The following is a 23,233-nucleotide window of genomic DNA, read 5'->3' as shown; positions in this document are numbered from 1 at the left end:
CCTTCTTAAAAAGTATTCAAAATAGAAAATTAATGTGACAATTCTTGTTCTTTTCTTCTATTAATGAGACCTACATCGCTTATGAAGACCAGCTATAAAAGTTTCAACTGTGCCAAGAAACATAAGACTAAATAATTCAGAAGGTAATAAACGCATATGGAATTTTTAAGCACCTAAATCCTTTTTGGACGAATCAAAGAGTGCTTTCATCTACATATTTTGTTTGTTTGTTTTTTCCACCCCTGAGGAAGATCAACAGTTTCTTTGATATTAAAAAACAATTTGAAGTACTTCTTAAAGAGTATTTTAGGATTTTGCTTTCTGTTATTTTCAATATTCTTAAAATTTAAAAAATATTTTCTCATCTATGGCCATGCCACCTTGAATAAGCTGGATCCCGTCTGATCTTAGAAGCTAAGTAGGGTCGGGCCTGGTTAGTACTTGGATGGGAGACCACCTAGGAAAACCAGGTGCTGTTGACATAAAAAATAAAAAAGTAAGGGATTGTAAGCTGACAAGTTCCTTGCAATCTGTGAGGTTAACTAAGGGCTACCTCGCCTAAAATAAATAAATATACAAATAATAAAAAATATTTTCCCTCTTTAACATGGCAAAATAAAGATTGATTTTGGGAGGTGCTGGGGGCACAGCCCTGATGTGGGGTTGGCTGGTGGACAGGCAGGCACCATAGTGCGGGGGCGCAGGGGGACATGTGGAGGCACAGGGAAAGGATATTGGCCTGGTGAGGGGAGGAAAGTAGAGGGTCACACTCCTAGGTGTCCAGCACTCTGAGACTCACCCTCCTCTCCCACAGCTGTGACCCTGGGATAAGATAGTGAAGGTCTGAGTGAACAGATTTTGCTGTATTGGGCTCCTGGTCACCAGGGCAGCTTTTAACTCTGGCAAAGTGGGTACTGTAGCCATCAATGACCCCTTCATTGACTTCCAAGAACATGGTCTACATGTTCCAGTATGATTGCACCCATGGCAAGTTCAAATGCACAATCAAAGCTTAGAATGGGAAACTTGTCATCAGTGGAAAGCCCATCACCATTTTCTGGGAGTGAGATCCTGTCAACATCAAATGGGGTGATGTTGGTGCTGAACATGTTGTAGAGTCCACTGGTATCTTCACTACCTTGAAGAAGGCTAGGGCTCACTTGAAGGGTGAAGCCAAGAGGGTCATTGTTTCTGCCTTTCCGCAGATGCTTCCACATTTGTGATGATGTGTCAAATAAGAACTGTATGACAACTTCGAGATTGTCAGTAATGCCTCCTGCACCACCAACTAACTGCTTGATCCCCAGGCCAAGGTCATCTATGACAACTTTGGCATTGTGGAGGGACTCACGACCACAGTCCATGACATCACTGCCACCCAGACAGTAGATAGTTCCTCTGGGAAGCTGTGGCATGATGCCCAAGGGACTGCCCAGAACATCAACTCTGCTTCTACTGGCACTGCCAAGGCCATGGGTTAGGTCATCCCTGAGATGAAGGGGAAACTCACTGGCATGACCTTCCATGTCCCTATACCCAACATGTCAGTTGAGGAGCTGAACTGCTGCCTGGAGAAAGCTGCCAAATACAATGGCATCAAGAAATGGTGAAGTAGGCATCAGAGGCCCCCTCAAGGGGACATCCTGGGCTATACTGAGGACCAGGTTGTTTTCTGCGACTTAAAAAGTGATAAACATTCTTCCACCTTCAATGCTGGGGCTGGCATTGCCCTCAATGACAACTGTCTCAAATGTATTTCCTGGTATGACAATGAATTTGGCTACAGTAACAGGGTGATGGACCTTATGATCCACACGGCCTCCAGTAAGAGTCCCCTGGACCACCAGCCCCAGCGAGAGGAAGAGAGGCCCTCAGATACTGGGGAGCCCTTGCCTCAAATTAATCCTTTAACACACTGAGAATCTCCAGACCGTCACAGTTTTTATCCCACACCCCATGAAGAAGGGGAGGGGCCTAGGGAGCACTAACTTGTCATGGACCATTGGTAAAGTTTACTGTAGCCAGCTAAAAAAAAAAAAAATTGATTTTTAACTTGCCTAAAAATAGAATTTTAATATTTATTTCTAGTTAAATTCTAAAGTATTATTAAAATAAAAACAATCCCTAAACCCTAATTCAGCAAGTGTTTTCTTTTTCTCCCCATTCCCTTCAAGTCATTATGTGCTATGTTTTTGTATAATAATCCTAGGGAATATATAATGTTGTGTTGTAATTTTTCCCCTTAATGACAACAACAATAATGAAATGGTACTTTCCTTTGCAAAATTTTATTTGCTTGTGTACAATCATAAATATTACTTTCAAGTCTCTTAAATATTAGTATCATGTCTCCAAATCTTTCATCTGGAAGCATTTTAATGTGTATTGTTTAAAATTTGTATTATTTTAACCAACATTAATTTATTATTATATTTTTTATATTATTAATTTTATAATAATATTATAATATTATTATATTATATTACCCTGAGTGAAGATATCATCTGCATCACACCAAAGTCAACCCAATTGGTAAATACTTTAAATAGTATTGCTATTACTTTAATAAACAAACACTGGCATTTCTTTTTAGAAAATAAATGCTCCAGGAAATAAATGTTTCACACAAATTACAAATTAAAAGAAAACTCTTTTAGGGAGGAAGTGGTAAAGATACAAGTGAATCTTATCTTAATAATGGATAGGGAGAGAAAATACTTGTATTTAGAGTTAGCCTTCAGCCCAAAATTTAATCACCTCAAAATTACCCTTTAAAATGCTAAATCAAGTTCTTTATACATGGCTTTTGTTTTGTATACAATCCTGTCAATGTATAAGATATGCATCAAATATGAAAAATATAATTCCATATTTAAGTATTCCATGTAATTCCAATCATTTAAGTATTTCACTGCTTTGAATACTGGAAATTAGTGAAGATTCTAACTTGTTCTTCCTATAACTGATTTTATAAGTTTCTCCAACTTCTTTTTATGCCTGTCATCACCACTTATGAGCCTGACCAACTAAAGTATCCATTTAACTTCTTTGTCAATGGTTTGAAAAGTCTTAAAACCATTCATTCTTTGGGCAAGCTAGCTAACCTCTCTGTGCCTCAGTTTTGTCACCAGTAAAATGGGATAATAATAGATTCCATGTTATGACATTGTTAGAAATATTAAATGAGTTAATGTGTGTGTATATACATACATACATACATACATACATACATACATACATACATATATACATACTGCTTAACACAGTGCCTTGAACATAGGAAACAGTGTTTGTTGTTATTTTATTATTATAATTACCGTAGCACCAGTATTTTTTGCATCAATTGTATTAAACCCACTACTTAAAGTACTTTTTTCTTTTCTTTTTATTTTTAATTCTGCCAAAAAACATACATAATATAAAAAATACCATCTTACCTATTTTCAAGTGCACAGTTGAGTAGTATTAACTATATACACGTGGTTGTGCAACAGATCTCCAGAAATTTTTCATCTTGCAAAACCAAAAATCTCTGCTTATTAAATAACTCCCATTTTCCTCTCCCCACAGCCCATGGCAACCACCATTCTACTTCCTGTCTTTGTGAATTCGACTATTTTAGATACTTCATATAAGTGGAATCCTACATTATTTGTCTTTTTGTGACTGGATATTTGAGTTACTTCTACCTTTTTGCTATTGTGAATAATGCTTGTATGAATATGGGTGTGTGAATATCTTTTTGAGATTCTGCTTCTAATTCTGTTGGTTATATACCCAGAAGAAAGATTGCTGGATCATATGGAAATTCTGTTTTAAATTTTTTAAGAACTTTCATATTGTTTTCTGTTGTGGCTACACATATCATGCTGCACCAACAATGCACAAGACTTCCAATTTCTCCACAACCTCACCAGCACATTATTTTTTATCCCATAGTACCATCCTAATGTGTGTGAGATGATAACTCATTGTAGTTTTGATTTGCATTCCTCTAATGATTAGTAAGGTTTAGCATAAATCCATGTGTTTTTTTTTAGCCATTTATGTATCATCTTTGGAGAAATGTCTATTTGAGTTCTTTTTCCCATTTTTCAATTGGGTTATTTGTATTTTTGTCGAGTTTTTTATATATACATTATTAATTTAATAAGGGATATTATTAATCCCTTATCAGATGTATAATTTGCAAATATTTTCTCCCATTCTGTATGTTTCTTTTTCAGTCTGTGGTCCCATTAGTGTCTATTTTTGCTTTTGTTGCCTGTGCTTTTGGTGTCATATCCAAAATATCATTGCCAAATCTAATATCATGAAACTTTCCCCTTATATTTTCTTCTAGGAGTTTTACTTTTAGGTGTTACATTTAGGTGTTCATCCATTTTGAGTTAATTATTCCATATGGTGTAAGGTAAGGGTTCGACTTCATTCTTTTGCATGTGGATGTCCAGTTTTCCCAGCAACATTTCTTGAAGAGACTGTCCTTTCCCCACTGAGTGGTCTTGGTACACTTGTCAAAGATCGTTTGTATGATTTATAATATTATTAGAAAATAGAGATTGAAAATTAATGAACGAAGCATTAAATTTTAAAAATTATAAAAAGAAATGGGTAAAAGTAAAGAAAGAAGAAAATAGAGAGCATACATTAAGGAAATGGGAAACAAACATTAGAAAGCATCCGTAAACTAAAAGCTGGTTCTATGAAAAAAAAAGTAATGAAATAAACCCTGGTAAGATTGTCTGTTGGGGGAAGCAAAGAAACAAGTAAATAATATTAAGAATAAAAAAAGAGGAAAAACTGCATATATAGTAGGGATGAAAAATCATTAGTGAACAGCTATGAATAACTTCATGCCAGTAAATTTGAAAGCTTATGTAAAAATGCATAATTTCCTAGAAAAGTATAAGTCACTAGAATTAACTCAAGAAGAAATTGGAAACCTAAATAGTATCATAACAATTAAAGAAATTGAGTCAGTGGTTTATAAGGTCTACTCACAGAAAGTAAAGTATCAGGTTTTACCAAACCTTCTAGGGAAAGAGATAATCCTCCTGCTCTTGAGATTAGAAACAGGACTCCTTAACTAATCTTATGAGGCTAGTATAGCCTGGTTATTTACATCCCAGAATATTAAAGTAGTTGAAAAAATACTGAAAAACTGAAAGTTAGGACTTTAAATAAAAATCATAACATTATTTTAAGTTCAAATATTTTATTTATATCCAAACCTGAATTTAGTCTAATTCTATTTTTCTGGTTTTAATAAAAGCAAACTCATCAATATTTTTAAAATCTACTTATGAAAAAGATTAATCATTAAAAGTCCATAAAAACATATATCTAGTGGTGCATATTTTTCCTTTTGCTTGAGCTTTGATGGTTCAGCATAGCACCATGAAAGCCTAACTCTAGAGCTTAAATAATCCCTTTTTTTACCCTTCAAATTAATTTACATTATTCAGTTTAAGGATATAAATAATGCTGTTTCTTCTTGCTTTGTAACTATCTTGTATGTAGAACAATGTCATAGAGTCAGTAACTTTTCAGAATATATTATACAGATAATTTTGTTTGTTACCTTGTGTTCCTATCAGCCCAGTAACAATTTATAATAAAAATTTGTCTAACCAAATGTCCATCAATTGATGAATGGATACACAAAAATGTGTTATATCTATAAAATGGAATGCCAATAAAAAAGAATGAAGTCCTGATATATATTCTAACATTGACGAACATAGTAAAACTAATCTAAGTGGAAAAGTCAATTGTAGATCACATATTGTATGATTCCATTTGTCTAGAATAGGCAAATATAGAAAGACAGAAAATGTATTAGTGTTTGCCTAGGTCTGGTGATGGTGGGAGGAGAAATGGGAGTGACTGCTAATGGGCCTGGGGTTTCTTTCCAGGGTGATGAAAAATGTTCTAAATAGTTTGTGGTGATGATAGCAGATTTGAATCATACTCTTTAAAGGGGTGAATTATATATAAATTATATATCAAGAAAGCTATCATATATAAAACAAAAACAATCCCTATCTCATTAAGTCCAATTTTGCTCAAAGCACACACAAATTCATATGCAGCATCCATGTGGCTCATTCTCTTTGTTCAGCTCATGATTCACTGCCTCCTGGGAACCTTCCTTGACCATTGGGCTGGGTTAGGGACTACTCTAACATATCTCATATCCTCTGCTTTCTTGTATCATCGCACACTTCACACTCATTTGTACCATTGTATGCATGCCTCCATGGGGACAAAAGAATCAGACAAGTGCCTACCTTGCAAGAGCTCAAAGACAAGAAAAGTATTGAAGGGCAAGATCAAAGATCAAAATTTGGGGAGAACAGAGAAAAGAGTAGTCAGTTCTAACTGTGGGTTGGGATGGGGTCCTAGGAATATCAATTAATTAAATAAACCAAACTTAGGACAAATGACAGAGAAATAGTGTTTATTCTTTAGAGTTAAAACTTTCTATATCTTGGTCCCTCTCAGCGCCTTTACTCTGTCTCTCACACCGTCCCTCTCACTCTCTGCCTCTTAGAGGAGACCACACTGTGCAGTGTTATCCCTTTTCTAATAAACGTTCCTTTTGACCCTAAAAACAAACAAATGAATAAACAAACAAATAAATAAAACTTTCTATATCTTAAATTTAAAAAATTTTACTTTGGCTTTGGGTAAAGAAAAAATTTTCAATACCATTCTATTATTTTTCCCAAATCACCTCTGTTTAAAAATAGCCAATGGCACCCATTGCCTATGGAACCAAGTTCAAATCCTAGCTTGACATTCAATGCCCTCCACAATCTGGCTACAGTCTACTTTTCTAGTCTTATCTCCCATCATTCCGTCCCTTACCAGACCCCTGGTCCTGCTACATAAGACTACGACTTAATCCCAAAATAAGCCCTGTGCTTCTCTTGCCTGTGTAATGCTTATCCCTCTGCCAGCGTCATATCAAGATTTGGCTCAGATTTCTTCTACTACACTATAACCAGTTCTTACATAATTTCCCTGAAGTCCATCTTGCCTATCATTTCTAAACCAATCTTATTAAAATAATAATTTTATCCTTTTATTATCAGCTAATGTCTAGGGCATCTAGTTCTAGAAGGTAGACTAAAAACTATGTTATAGATGTGGAAAATGCAGCATTCCTAAATACTTCAGCATGGGTCTCATAAGGATGAAGACAGTTTCCTACATTATCACAATAAAATTGTCACACACATAATATTTAACATTGATACAATGTTATTATCTAATACATAGTTCGTATTCAAATTTCCCCAATTGTTCTGATATTATTCTTTATAGCTGCGTGTGTGTATGTGAGAGAGAAAGAATATCTAGAATCTAGTCAAGTATCACATGTTACATTTAGTTGACATGTTTTTTTAGTCTTGTTTAATAAGAACAATTCCCTAACCTTTTACTAGTCTTTCATGACACTGCATTTTTGGAGAATCCAGGCTATTTGTATTGCAGAATAGCCCTTAATTTGGATTTTTTGATTGTTTTCTCATTAAACCTGATTACATTCAGGTTAATGGAGGGGCAGGAACATTATATAGGAGTTGTGTCCTTAATGCGTATGGCAGGAGGCAAATAATGTTAATTGGTCTCATTTTTGTGATATAAATTTGGTTTCACTTGGTTTGATCATTTATTTTTATTTATTCCTTTATTCATTTATTTAGATCACATATATTTTTTTTTCATTGCAAACTACTTTCTTTCCTTTTTTACATAAGCTGTGGGTGATTCTGTGATTCTTTGAGACTGAATATCATGTTCTCAATCTTAAACCTAATTTTAATATACATTGACTTCATAAATCAATTGTTAGTAAGGAGGCTATAAAATGATATTTCCTAATTCTATCATTCCTTCTACATTTATTAGTTGGCTTTCTATTCTTATCCCCTTTAAATGTTTTTAATGTTATTAGTATGGATACATCATGGATTTCTTTTTGATCAATGTTTTAATCTACCATTAATTTTGATCTCGACTTTTCCCTAATTTGACCAGTGGAATCCCCCTTCAAGCTAGCTCAGGTGTCCTTTTGGCATGGTTTCATCAATTTATGAGCACTTGCTTACTTCTAGGTTCACTTTGTATTCTCCTTGCTCCAGCCCCAGAATTAGCCATTTCTTCAAGAAATATTGTTTCCTATGAGTGGGGAATAATTTTTAGAAACCAAAATCTGGTCTTTGCCCCTGAGATGAGTAAACTGTCTTAATATATATAGTATGAACATATATAGTATGAATATATAGTATTATAGGTCTTAGTGTAAATAAATAATATATACACATATAATACACACATATATAATGATAATTCCAACCTAATAACATACCATCGGGTTTTTTCTTTTTTTTTTCCTAGGGTCTTACTCTGCATGATGATCAGCTAAGGCCCCTCTAAGGAAGTGATATTGGAATTAAATCAGAATAATATTTATAAGCCAGCCATGAAAAACTCTAGAAGCAGATCATTACAGGCAGATGGAGCAAGTACAAAGGCCTAAGGCAGAAATAAGTGTGGTGTGTTTGAGAAACAGAACACCCATAATGGCTGGAGGTGGCTAAAGGGAGGTTTGAAATAAAGTCAATCAGGCAGGAAGGAGTTGCTTCATGTCAAGCTATACAGGAGATGATCAGGAATTTGGTATTTATTTTAGTACAATAGACATTGGAAGTTTTTGAGAAGGGGATTGTGACAATCTGATTTATGTTTCAAAAGATTACTCTGGACATTGTATAGTGAATGAATTGTTCAAGGGTAGGAATAAAAAGCAGGGAGATAGTTAAAAGAATCATAGTAATTTAGGCAAGATAAAAATAATGAGTTAGATTAGAATAGCAACAAATGAATAGATGAGAATAAATTTGAGAAATATTTTGGAGGTAAAGCTAATTGAACTAATTTTGAATATTCAAATGGTTATTATGTATCTAATATGCTATGCATTGTGCTAAGTCCTGGGGATAGAAACATTAAGAAGAGACAAGCTCTACTTTTAAGGAGTTCATAACCTAGCAGAGGATAGATATGCAAATAATTTTAATACAGTGTGATGAATACATAATAATAGAGTTAACAATTACAATTGAATTTAGGTACAAAGGAGAAAGAAATTGACCATGCCCGAATGCAGGAAGTGATTATAGAAGTCTTTATAAAGGATAGAGAGAGCCAAAACTCCAACCTCTGTCTCTCCAACTCAACAAGATCACCGAATTCTGAATTTCTCTTCCCTCCTCTTCCAGATAGTAAGCTGGAGAAATCAAAGGGTTTGCTTCAGTTGTTTTGCATTTATCAGAGTTTATAGTCCTGTACCGACTGTTTGCCCAATGTCTGAAAATATTGTTTCATATATTTTTGTCTGGTTTTCTAGTGAAGTAGAAAGGTAAATCTAGTCCCTGTTTCTACCTCATGGGTGGAACTGCAAGTTTCTCCTACCTCTGGTTTTGCATTCTTAAAATTTATCTTCATTTTTTAAGTCCAGAGTGATATTTTATAAATGTACATCTAGTATTATCACTCCCCACTCAAAATCCCTAAACTGCTTCTACCTGACACTAATCGTTTTCTTAAACTCTAGGTTCCAGTCACCTTAAGCATTCCCGGAATTTACCAGGAATTTACCAGGCTATTTCATGTACATATGCTTATTTTACACTTTGTTCCTTTATCTTCTAAAAGATAGCTCTCTGCAGTTAAAGTACACAAACTTCTAGTTATACGAAGAATAAGTTCTGGAGATCTAATGTACAGCATGGTAATTATAGTTAATAACTTGAAAATTGATAAAAGTGTAGATCTTAAATGTTACCACCACAAAAAAAGAAGTGGTAATCATATGATGTAATGGAGGTGTTAGCAAATACTATGGTGGTAATCATTTTGCAATATATAAGTGTATCAAATCAATACTTTGTACACTTAAAGTGTTATATGTCAATTATATCTCAATTAAACTGAGGTGGGAGTGAGAAAGAGAGAAGATGGCTCTCTGTATTCTTTATGAAGACTTCAGTCATTATTTCCTGAAATGGGTTTTCAATTCCTTGCTCTCTCTCTTCTCCTTCTGGTAAGTGAATGTTAGTACGCTTGATGCTGGTACCCAGAGGTCCCTTAAACTCTCGTTTTTTATCTTCTAACTCTCTGATTAAATCATCCAATCTACTGTTAATTCCTCTTAAAGTATTCATATCGGTTATTGTATTCTTCATTTCTGATTGCTTCTATTTTTTGTTTTCTGTCTCCACTTTCATGTTTTCTGTTCCTTTGTTAAAAGTTTTGAGTTCTTCTACCCTTCCCCTACATTTATTGAACACTGGTGGGCAGGCTTCCTGATGGAGTCCAAGAATCCGTTGATAGAAAGAACCATGATTAGTAGTATCTCTTTGGATTATTCTGAGCCTGGCTGCTTACTCCCAGCTTCTCCTAACCCTTCAGCCTTGCAGATCATCTCAGTAATCTGGGTGAGGTAAGAAAGAAGCGGGCCTCTTGGGCAACAGCTTGCACCACTGGGGGAGGCTGGCACTCACATACTCTCACTTTCCTGTGTAAGTGAAATCACAGACTTTGGGAGTTTTCCTGGCACCAAGCCCTGCTGCAGTGGGGGAGAGGTGACATGGGAAAAGTGAAACCATTCCTCTTACCGTCTTTAATGAAGCTATTCTTGGATTTATTTTTATTTTTATTTTTATTTTTTGCTCCAATTGTGCTAGAACTTCTCTGCTGAAATCTTGGACTACCACAAAGATACCCTTGCCCCTGGATGACTGTCATTATTGATGTTCTGGGGGGATGATTTTAGAAAACTCCTATTGGCTATCTTTCTGATATCACTCCCTATATGCACAACCTAACAAAACTTATATAAACCTCCAAAACCTTATATAAAGCCTCCAAAGGATTTGATTCTAAGTCACTTAATTGTGTGACAGAGCAAACTCTAACACTATTTAAATATATTTTTTAAATCCACAATTTACCAATGCAAAAATCACAATTCTTTGTTATCAAATGAATTATCAGGCAATCAAAGAGCCAGAAAAATAGGACCTATAATCAATACAAATTTAATTTATAGAAACAGACAAAAACTGTAGAGGTAATCATATTAGAAGAGGATATTAGAACTGCTATTACAAATATGCTTTATAAGTTCAAAGAGGTAGGGGAAAACATTAATATAATGAGGAGACAAAAGGGAGATATAAAAAAGATCCAAATGTAACTTTAAGATATAAACACATATATACGAATACACATATATACATATCTGAAATGAAAAATATACTGGGTGGGATTAACAACAGATATGACACTGCAGAATAAAAAGATAAAGAGAACTTTAAGACAGAGCAATGGAAACAATCCAAGAGTAAGTACACAGAGAAAAAAACTGGGTGAAAAAAAGAAGAGATCATCAGTAACTTGTGGAAATTAAATGGTCCAATATATGTGCAGTTGGAACCCAAAGAGGGATAAACAGTAGAGGGGCAAAAAATTACAAAGAAATAATAGTCAAAATATTCTAAATTTGATGAAAACTATATGTCCATAGATGCAAGCAGAATAAACCTTAAGAAAAATAAATACTTAAAAGAACACCATAAACAAAGTGCTGGAAACTAATAAAAAATATATATATTTTAAGAGCGGCAAGAGAACAAAAGATATATCACATACAGAAGAACAAAGATAAGAATGAGTCCATACTTTATTTACATCAGGAACCAAACAATGGAGCAACGCCTTAAAGTACTGACAGAAAAAAACTTATCAACCTAAAATTCTCTACCCAAAGAAAATATCTTTCAAAACTGAAGGCAAAATAAAGATTATTTTCAGGCAAACAAAAGTTGAGAGAATTCATTGCCAGCTGGCTTGCACTATGTTAATGAAAGTTCTTCAAGCAGAAGGAAAATGATACAAGATAGAAATTAGGATCTGCATCAATAAGTTTAGTCTACTGAAAATCATAAATGTATGGGTGAAAAGACTTTTTCCCCACTTTTATTCTCTTTAAAAAATAACTTGTTATTTAAAGCAAAAATAAATATGATGTATTATGGCATTTAAAACAAAAGTAGAAGTAAAATACATGACAAAACAGTACAAATAATAGGGAGAAAATGAAGAAGTAGAGTTAAAAAACAAAATTTGCTGAGTCTTACACTATGTACTATATACACTATATGTAATGTATACAAATACACTATTACAGTATTTGAAGGTAAACTATGAAAGGCATTTATTAAAAATTAGTGATTTATTCTCTTCAATTTTGTTTCTTAGTTTCCACACCTGCTATAAGGCTAGGCAATGATGCAGTACGAAAAGGTACCAAAGACTCCCTCTTATGCCTGAAAACCAGTCATTAGATAAATTTAGCACTCCTTGCTTGCTAGGATGTAGAAGGGTAAAGTTTTCTGATATTGGTTTGACAAATGGTTATGAGGCCTTTAGAAAATACCAGACTGAAGTCCGTAAGAGTTTATGACTGAAATATAAGTCAATTAAATCAGAAAAATAAAACTGGAAATTTAGTTTCAAGATAGCACACACATGGCAGTCACTCACACCAATGCATCTTAGAAATAACTGAAAAGTTATTTTTCTTAAAAAACTGGAATGTTCCAGTAATTGTACAATTCCTAATAGTGAATGAACTCTCCTGTAGATAACAATTATATACTGAAGGGCAGCCAAAAGGCAGCAGAAACTGGAGACTTAACATTTGAAAGAAGGAAACTACATTAAATAAGATATATGTTTCACAGGCTTTGCCCTTGAGTGTATTCCTGAATCTTTGCAGTACCTGTAAGCTAGAACTGAAAGTGGAAAGCTAAGTCTTATTGATCTGAGTAGTCAAAAAAGGAGTTTGAGACTCTCAGAGTGGTCGGAAATTGAGGAGGGGAGGAAATTCTAGAAAAGAAGGAGCTTTGGAAAGTAAAACCTCAAATCTGCATATAAAAATGCCCCTCGTCTCAACAACAACAACAAAACAATCCAATTAAAAAATGGAGAAGACCTGGACAGATACTGCTCCTAAGAAGACACACAAATGGCCAACAAGTATATGTAAAGATGCACAACCTCACCAGCTATTAGGGAAATGCAAATCAAAACCACAATGAGATAACACCTCACATGTTAAAATGACTATCATCAATAAGACGAGTAGTAATAATAAGTGTTGGAGAAGTTGTGGAGAAAAAAGAAAGTTCACATGCTGCTGGTGGGAATGTAAATTGGTATAGCCATCATGGAAAACAGTATGAAGTTTCCTGAAAAAATTAAGAATAGAATTACTGCATGACCTAGCAACTCTCTTCTGGGTATCTACCCCTGAAAATTTGAAAACATTTATCTATAAAGATATATGCACCCTGATGTTCATTGCAGCATTATTTATGGTGGCCAAGACATGAAAACAACTAGTGTTCTTCAATAGATTAGATAAAGAAGCTGTGGTACATATATACAACAGAATGTTAGCCATAAGAAGAGATGAAATACTGCTATTTGTGGCAGCATGGATGGACCTTGAGATAATCATGCTAAATGAAATAAGCCAGACAGAAAAAGTTGAGAATCACATGATATCACTTATATGTGGGATATAACCCTAAAAGCAACAGATGAACAGGACAAAAACAGAGTCTCATGGACATGAACTATAGACTAGTGGTTACCAGAGAGTAGGGAGTGGGGGAAAGGGGGAGGTAGATGGGGGAAAATTTTTTTAAATCATTTCTTCAATTAAATAACTAAACTAAAAAATTTTTTTAAATAAATAAATTTAAAAAAAGAAATACTGCCATTTGCAACATCATAAATGGATCTTGTGATACTCATGCTAAGCGAAACCGACAGAAAAAGTTGAGAACCATATGATTTCACTCCTGTGTGGGATAAAATTGAAAACAACAAACAAGACAAACGAAAACTCATAGACAATATTTAGTGGTTAACAGAGGTAGATAAGCTTAATGAGGGTCAAATATATGGTCATGGAAGGAAATTTAACTTTGGGTAGTGAACACACAATGAAATATACATATGATGTATTATTGAATTGTACACTTGAAATCTATATAATTGTATTAATGTCACTCCAATAAATTTAATAGAAAAAATAAAAAATTAAATAAATTAATGCCCTCTACTCCATGGCTATTTTTTAAATTTTATTTATTAATATTTTTTCCCAGTTTTATTGCTATATAATTGAAATATAACATTGCATTAGTTTAAGGAGTACAATATAATGATTTGATGTGTATATACACTGCAAAATGATTGCCACAATAAGTTAATGTCCATCGCCTCACAGTTACAGAATTTTTTATGATGAAAATTTTTAAGACATATTCTTAGCAACATAAAAATATAAATTACTGTTCACTAAAGTCACCATGCTGTACATTACACTCCCAGAACTTATTCACCTTATAATTGAAAGTTTTTACCTTTTGACCACCTTCCTCCACTTCCCCGACTTTGATCCTTTGCCTCTGGCAACCACTGACCAATCTGTTTTCTGTTTCTATGAGTTCATTTTTTTTTTTTTAGATTCCACATACAAGTGAGATCATACAGTATTTGTCTTTCTCTCTTATTTCACTTAGCTTAATGCCCTCGAAGTCCATCCATGTTGTAGCAAAGGGCAGGATTTCCTTCTTTTTTAATGGCTAAATAATATTCCACTTTTGTATACTACATTTTATTTATCCATTCATCTGTCAATGGACAATAAGATTGTGTCCATGTATTGGCTATCGTAACTAATGTTCCATTAGTTAAAAGTGACCATGGGGTGTAGATATCTCTTTGAGACAGTGATTTTATTTTCTTCAGATATATACCCAGAAGCAGAGTTGCTGGATTGTATGGTCGATCTATTTTCAAATTTTGGAGGAAACACCATATGGTCTTCCCTAGTGGCTCAGCCATTTTACATTCTAACCAACAGTGCATGGATGGTGCTTCTCAGATTCTTCTCAGATGCTGGAAATAAAATTATTGTAGACTGCTGTAATTTTGTATGTATTGATCATTGGGCCTTTCAAAAAGAACTATACACCTATGATACAGAGTAGCATTTTAATACACAAGTAAATGTGTTAAGTTTTGAATAAATTCAATTTATTATGTCATTACCATATAGCAATTATTTTATATGCATAGATCTCTTTATTTCTTTTTTGTAATGACAAGAATTTGGTTAGTTTGCTTTGGTTATGATTATAGGAACAAAACTCCTTCTCGTTTATGCAAAAAGAATTTATTTTAAAATTACAAGAGTACCATACCAAAGCCAAGAAGAACAGTTAAAAACAGGCCTCAGGGATGGTGGCCAGTAAAAGAAATCAAATCTTACTAGCTTAAGCAAAAAGGAGAGTTCATAATTAGGATACCAGCATGCCTTTCCAAGCCAACGGCAGGCTTCATGAAGGGCTGAAGCAAGGAAATGAGTGTTAGAACAACAGGAATCATGTTCTCCTGATCTCTCATCTCTGCTTTTCACTTTGCAAATGCTTTGTTGCTTTCTCACTACAGATTTGCTGTTCTTTTCTTCCAAATCACCAGGTGGGACATGGCAGCTCATAGTTCTTCGGTTTATGTTACCTCTATTCCAGTCACTAGTCAGACCAAGGCTAGAATGATTCTTATCTCTAATTTCAAATTCCTAGGGAAGTTTTAGAATCTTACTAAAATGAGAGATTTCTTTCTCTGAGACAGGCAGTAAAACAGACACTGAAGAACACCAAGAGACAGAGACCGGTTAAATATTTTTTTCTGTTCCTTAAATATCTTGAGCTGAAATAGCTTACTTAGATTTAGGAGTGAATATAAAGAGATGTCCTCATGACCCATAAACACACTGTGCAGAAATGGCCAAGCGCTTCAAAAGAGAAAGGAGCTCTAATCCTTGACAGGCTTGGGTAATGCCACTATCTTATTCAAGAGAAGTTTGTTTGTTTGTTTGTTTGTTTTAATTTATTTAATAAGTATAATTTATCTCTTGGGAAGATATGCACAGGTTTTGTTATGAGTAATTTAAGCACAAAATGTAATATTATACTTTGTTAATTGTTTTTCCCAAGAGAAAAAATAAAAGGGACTAATTACATGGAGAGTATTCAGGAGAAAGGGGGGAAAAAGGTTAATTTTATGATAGGTGTCAGAAATCCCTGAGAATCATAGTAGAAATTTGGCCAAGGGTCTCTTAGATTCATCTAGCTTGAATCAGGTGACCATGAACATAACTGTTGCCATTTTCATGATATAGGTGTGAGGCGTGAAGAACTATTCTGAGAAACAGACAGAGGGGACAGGGAAAAGAAAATTATTGTCTAGATTCTTCATAGTATCCCAGGTTCCCCTAGAGAAACAAAATTATATTGCTTACCAAAGTCATGACATAATAAGATTTAAATAGTAGATGATTTGTATATTTAAAATTCAGAAAAGCTGAGGGAGGTATTCCATCCAGCCCTACCCACATTGAAATAAAACTGAAAATGTCAAAAGTATTAGGAAATGCTGTGAATGTTTTATTCAAAAATATATTTGTGCTGAAGATTTCTTAAAGTATTTCTCCTGTATGTTGAAATACATTTGTATTATTTATTATGTCCTTTGACGAGATTCAAAAAGTTAAATTTAATTACTGTTCATGATATCATTCTAGTTCTTCCTGTAATTTTGTTTCTAGAAATAAGATTCAGCAAGGGAAGTAGGACCACTCTATGGCAAAGGACAAAAAAAAGCAATACTAGCATGGACCTGTTAAGAGACTCAGAAGCTGGTAGTTCAATTTTAACTATACATGATTTCAGTGTATACAAATTTCCGAAAGAAAAAAGTCATTCAGTATGATGTTGAAGGTTTTGTATTTCAACCTCTGTATTTCTTTGTGAAAACATTTCCTTAATGCTGTCATCTTTTCGATCGTCATAAAGTTTCATATTCTGTACATTTTCAGTACATTCTTCTAATGGAATGGTTGACAGGTACGAAAATACTTTTTCAATTACAGGTTCCCTGAGAAAAGGCATTGGAGAGCTCTTTTTCACTAGAGAATCATCAGAAAACCAGTCATCAGCTGCTTCGACACTTTGGCTATAACAAGAATCAGATAGTAATGTAGACAAGCTTAAAGTAACACTGCTGTGATCTGTTGCTGAGCTAATCTCTGAAGGGTCACAAATGACTTTTTTTGTTGCAAGGCAGAATTCATCTTTAGGGTGATCTTCAATTGCTGTAAAAGAAAATTAGATTTACTATGAATGTTACATATTCATGAGCCAAATCTTAATTATAAGAACGATGTTTCTTTTTAAAATTTAGACTTTTTAAGGTCATAATGAACATTATGATTATATAGTGAAAATTATAGGTTGACATCTGTACAATGTCAAATGGGTAATTGGGAATTAACAATATTTTTACAATAATCAAGAGTAGAAGTATATTCTAAATAAAATCAACCTATTTTAACAGAAGAATCTAAACAGGCTAGAAATCTCAGTTCTGACATGTTCCTTAAAATCAGAAAAGATAGTTTCTTGACTATTTATAGCTAAATATTACCTTATTTTAAAAATAAATTTAAAAAAACATGCCTCCTTGAGTAGGCAGATTACAAAATGTTTGGCCCCTAGTGGGAACGGCCTATGGAGTGGCTTTACATTAATAAAAGTAATGACTAACATTCCTATAGTGCCTTACAATTTACAAAGCAGTTTGACAGACATCCTTATATCATTTAGCCTCTCAGTAATTCTTCAAGGTACTTATTTGCACCACTTTACATAAATGAGGACTGAAAATTAGAGAAACAACTCCTCACAGATCAGATACAAAATGGACTTGTATCTGGATTTTTGTTACTCTAAGTCTCATGCTTCTCCCATTATATTACTTATGCTGACAGTATTATAACATGTTAAATTTTAGAAAAGATCACATTTATACAATATCCTAACATGTCTTTTATAATATTTTATGTATTAACTTTTGATATTAATATGTAACAATTTTAAGCTAGTTTAAATACCTTATTACATTTTATATTTAGGATTTCTAAAATTATGTAGGAGGATAATGTTTTGAGGTACTAAAACATATTATACACTATCTAAACACTTATAAATCACTCAGGTCTCTTGATCCTCCAGCATTACTATATGGTATTGACTAAATACCATAAATATGAGACAAAAATTAAAATTTTATTATTTAAGATATGATATTGCAAATTGTTTTCTAAAATAATGTGCCTACTCACATACTGATAAATTAATATTTCCCTTGACTTTTCATGGTTTTAAAAAATATTTAATTTTTTAAGATGTGAATTGCTATAAGTTGATTGCAAGTTCTTCTAATTGTTAAGAAAAAGTACCTTTTATATGTGCTCTTTCCTTTTTTCTTTGCTCCTCCTATATAAAAAAGTTATTTATATTTAAAACAGTAGTCTTTATATAATTTCTTTAACATATATAATTACATTATATTATTATATATATTTAACATATATAAGAGTAATACATTTTAACATAATAAATTTTTGATAGAATAATGTTTTTTCCTCACAATATGAATTTATTTCCCCAAAATATACTGAAAGGAAAGTGTTGAGGTAACATCTGAAAAGAAAGTGGTCTGGTTCAAGAAGGCATCTCTCCAGGATAGGAAATGAAATGGTAAAAAAGTTCGACAGGACTACTCTTCATCCTCACTTAGAGTTGCTTGGTTAGAACTAGAAAAGGCTAACAAAGTAATCAGAATTTCTAGATTTATTCATTTCATTAAAAAACAACAGCAAAAAAAAAGTGAATTCTGGATAAAAATTTTTATAAAAATGCAACTATTCTTTTGAAGCAAATAAAACATTTGTTGAAACAATCCATTCCAGATGTGTTACGGGAAATGTAATGGTGTAGTAGATCTCAAACTTCAGGCATCAGAATCACCTGGTGTGCTTGTTAAAATGATGATTCCTGGGCATAATATCACACCCTACTGAAACATATTTGCTAGGAGTGGGGTGTGAGAGCATGCATTACTACATATACTGACTGCAGTGGTTCTGACTCAGGTTTTCCTTTGACCACTAGAAAAACAATGAGTTAGTGCATAATATGTTTGGGATGAAGCGGGTAATGATGATGAGATTGGACAGATAACATTTTCTCTTATGTTCTCGGGGAAAAGTGTTAGTACCCTGTGCTTATCTGTATGGTCCTGTTCCCCTGCAAAAGGCTTGCTTACAGTATACATGTATATTGGATTCACAGAAGCACTTTTTTCAGAACCAGTTTTACTTCTTTGTCACTTTCACCTTTTGTTAATATAAGTGCCAGTACAGGCTGACGAAATTACCTTGCCTGGATTTAGGACCAATTCAGTTTGTGACTCCTATATAAATTATATTTAAAAAACTGCTTCTCAGACATAAGTGTGCCTATGTGTTATCGGGGTGGGGGGGGCTGTTAAAATGCATATTCTAACACGTTAAGTCTGGGATGTGGTCTGGGATTCTACATTTCTAACTGGCTCCCAGGTCATGCAGATATTGCTGGTCTGGAAATCACAGAGTAAAGCCCCAAATTGATTAAAATTCTACCCAAACTATGGGAATGACAAAATAGGCATTCTTATATATTACTACATATCAATAGGTAGAATTTTTCTGGAAGGCAATTTAACAAATTTACTTCTAGAAATTTATTATGCCAAGTAAATAATTTTGGATTTGTGTAAATATTCACTTAGTAGTATGCTCATCACAACATTGTTTAGCATTTTTTAAAATTGTGATTTAAAATTCTAAGAGCAAGGAAACAGTTAACTGTATTTTGATACATAGATATTAATACAATGGATATTCTTTCAATTACTGAAAACAATGCTCTAATATGAGAAGTAAGGACTCCAAAACTATGGGGACATATCAAAAAGACAGAGGAACAATCTTGAAGGAGTACCCACTGGTTAAATTTGGGGAAATTTGAGTATTAAAATGATTTCAGTACTAAATTATAAGCTCCTGAATAAAACAAAAATCCATGAGTCTATACTGATAAATAAATAAAATAAGGAAGGAAGAGTGTCTCCCTTAAAGTAGAAGCCAAATGACAAATGTGGATGTGAGTAGTAGAATTGGAAATATCATTTTGCTGTAGTTTTGTAAAGACTGGCTCAGGCAAGAATAATTTCTATAGCTAGTAAGTAAAGTCTGATGAAAAGAAGGATATTTAATTGGTTTCAAAGTGTCACCACAGATTGTTTATTAATTGCTAGGGTAAAAATAGAAATAATGCAGTGGGGGAAGAACTGACATCATCTCATGTGATTAACTAAAATCAGTAGTGAAGAGCAGACAAACAGTGTTATGCCTTCAGATGTGATAAACTGAATCTGATCACAAGGAAAAGCCAAACTAAGGAATAGCTTTGATCTATAAAGTAACTGACTTGCATTTTTCAAAAATGTCAATATGATGAAAGACGAAGAAAGAAAATTTTAAAATATTTTGAACTGAATGATGAAAACAAAACATAAAAAATTGTGGGATGTAACAAAAGCACTGTTTAGAGGTAAATCTAAATATTAAATGCTTATATTAGAAAAGAATAAAAGTCAAAGAATAATAAAATTGAAAATACCTAGCAAGACTGATTTAGGAAAAGAATAAAAATAGTGCCATCACTAACTATTCTACAAGTATTAAAAAGATAATAAGAGGATGCTATTAAAAACTTTGTGCCAATAAACTTAACAGAGATAAAATGGACAAAATCACTGAAAAAGATAAATTTCTAAAATCTACAAAATAGAACATTTATATAGCCTGATATCTATTAAAGGAATAAAATTCATAATAAAAAATTTTCTCTTGAAGAAAACTCCAGAGCTAGATGATTTCTCTGGTAATTCAAGAAAAAAAAAAGGTTTGGGAAAGCAATATTACTGATTATACACAAATTTTTACAGAAAGTAGAGGAGCAGGAAACACCTTCCAATCATTTCTGTGACCAGAATAAATGTGATATTAAAGTCTAACAGAGATATTATGGGATAAGAAAATTACAGACTAACATCCCTCATGAACATAGGTGTAAACATTCTTTATACTATATTAATATAACAAATCCAGTGAGGTTTATTCTAGGAATACAAGTTGGTTTAACATTTAAAATTCAATGTAATTCACATTAACAAAATAAAAGAGAAAACCCATGAAATTGTTCGCAATTTCAAAAGATGCAGAAAAAGCTTTTGGCCAAATTCAGCACCACTTCATGATAAAAAACGAAAAAACATGGAAACAAGCAAACAAACAAACAAAAACCTTCCAGTAAACAAGGAACAGAAGGGGATTTCCTCAAGCTGACAAATATGCATCTACCAATATCTCATAGCTAACCTCCTCCTTAAAAGTGAAGAGCTGAATGTATTCTCTCTAAGATTAAGAATACAAAAAGTATATATATTTGCTCTTAACACTTCTATTTCATCATTATACTAGAGGTCTCACCCAATAAATAGGAAAACAAAACAAAAAGCATAAAGATTGGAAAAGAAGTAAAACTGATGTTTTTCACAGGTGATATGATTATATATGAAGAAAACCTTATGGAGTCCACAAAAAAACTACTGGAAGTAATAAATTTATTTGTAAAGGTTATAGAACACAGATCAGTGTAAACAATTGTAGTAAAGACATAAATTCACTAAAAATCTACCTATTAACAAATAGGAATTCCCATCAAAATCTCAACAAGATTTTTTCTAGTTAGAGAGAAGTTTATCTTAAAATTTTTATGGAGAGTCAAAAGAAGAAAAAAAAAGCTAAAACAGTGTTGAAAAAGAAGAATGTAATTAGAAGAATCATGCTGCTCAATTTTATGACTTACTATACAGCTAGCATGTGGTATGGTAGAGACAGACATATAGATCAATGATGCAGATAGAAAATCCAGAAATAGGCCCTCACATATCTGCCCAAGAGATTTTTGACAAAAGTTACAAAAGCAATTAAATGGAAAGATAGCTTTTTCAATAAATACCACTAGAACAATTAAACATCAGTAGCCCCCAAATGAACTTTGATCTAAACTTCATAGCTTATACAAAAATTAACTAAAAATGAATCAAAGGTAGAAATATAAAAGGAAAAATTAAAACATCCAAAACAATGTTGAAAAAGAAAAAAGTCAGAGAACTACCTGATATCAAAACTTACTACAAATCTACAGTAATTAAGACAGTGTGGTACTGGTATAAGGATAAATATATAGAACTAAATAGAACTAATATTCCAGAAATAAATGCTGACATTTACAGTCAACTGATTTTTGACAATGGTGCCAAAGCAATTCAATAGAGGAAAAGAAAGTCTTTTCAACAAACAGTGTTGGGAAAATTAGATATCTACATGCAAATGAACAAAGTTGGACCCAAACTTCACACAACATAAAAAACCTAACTCCCAATGAATCAAACATTTAAAAATAAGAGCTAAAACTGTCAAACTCTTAGGAGACAAACTCTTAGGAGACAATATAGGCATAAATCTTTAGGACTTCAGATCAGGGAATGGTTTTAGATATGACACCAAAAGCACAAGCAACGGAAAAAAAAATGGATAAATTGGACTCACAAAAATCAAAAACTGTCATTCATCAAAGCATATCATCAGAAAGTAAAAAGATAAACTTGTAATGTATTGTTGTATTCGATTTACTACTATTTTGTTTAGTATTTTTATATCTGTATTTACCAGAGATATTGGTCTATAGTTTTCTTTTTTTGTGTTATCCTTACCAGGTTTTGGTATTAGGATACGTCATAAAGATTATACATCAGTCTATGGCCATGCTGCCCTGAACAAGCCTGATTTCATCTGATCTCAGAAACTAAGCAGGGTCAGGTGTGGTTAGTACTTGGATGGGAGACCACCTAGGAAAACCAAGTGGTGTAGGTGTAAAAAGTAAAAAAAAAAAATTTAAAAAAAATTAAAAAAGAGAATGTAAGCTGACAAAGTCCTTGCAATATGTGAGGTCAACCAAAGGCTGCCTTGACTAAAAAATAAATAAAATATTTGTTTTGTTTAGCTGTGTCATAGTTTTAAGTTTCTACTGGTCTCTCTCCCTTGTTTTACTTTGTCCATATAGCACTG

At 33.1% G+C, this 23,233-nt stretch overlaps 1 protein-coding gene and 3 pseudogenes across 2 annotated transcripts in view; 3 read left to right on the top strand and 1 right to left on the bottom strand.

The window, feature by feature from the left end:
• The first annotated feature begins 363 nt into the window (after positions 1–363).
• LOC118606746 lies at positions 364–482 on the top strand (annotated as a pseudogene).
• A 356-nt stretch (positions 483–838) lies between these two features.
• Positions 839–1,919, top strand: LOC107497903 (annotated as a pseudogene).
• Positions 1,920–16,577: 14,658 nt separating this feature from the next.
• The window catches only part of CUNH1orf185 (chromosome unknown C1orf185 homolog), a 103,334-nt gene continuing 96,678 nt past the window's right edge, over positions 16,578–23,233 (bottom strand). For both annotated transcript variants that reach the window (XM_016120449.2, XM_036233828.1), the window contains 2 exons: positions 18,452–18,488; positions 16,578–17,305 (listed from right to left, as the gene is read on the bottom strand). In XM_016120449.2, coding sequence (XP_015975935.1) covers positions 16,911–17,305; positions 18,452–18,488 — 432 coding nt within the window. In that variant the 3' untranslated portion in view covers positions 16,578–16,910. The remainder of the gene's footprint in view (positions 17,306–18,451; positions 18,489–23,233) is intronic.
• LOC118607402 lies at positions 22,920–23,038 on the top strand (annotated as a pseudogene).

This window comes from Rousettus aegyptiacus, unplaced genomic scaffold, assembly GCF_014176215.1.
Source record: "Rousettus aegyptiacus isolate mRouAeg1 unplaced genomic scaffold, mRouAeg1.p scaffold_m13_p_1, whole genome shotgun sequence".
NCBI lineage: Eukaryota > Metazoa > Chordata > Mammalia > Chiroptera > Pteropodidae > Rousettus > Rousettus aegyptiacus.
The sequence above is the reverse complement of the archived record's forward strand: the minus strand, read 5'-3'. Positions and strand labels throughout refer to the sequence as shown.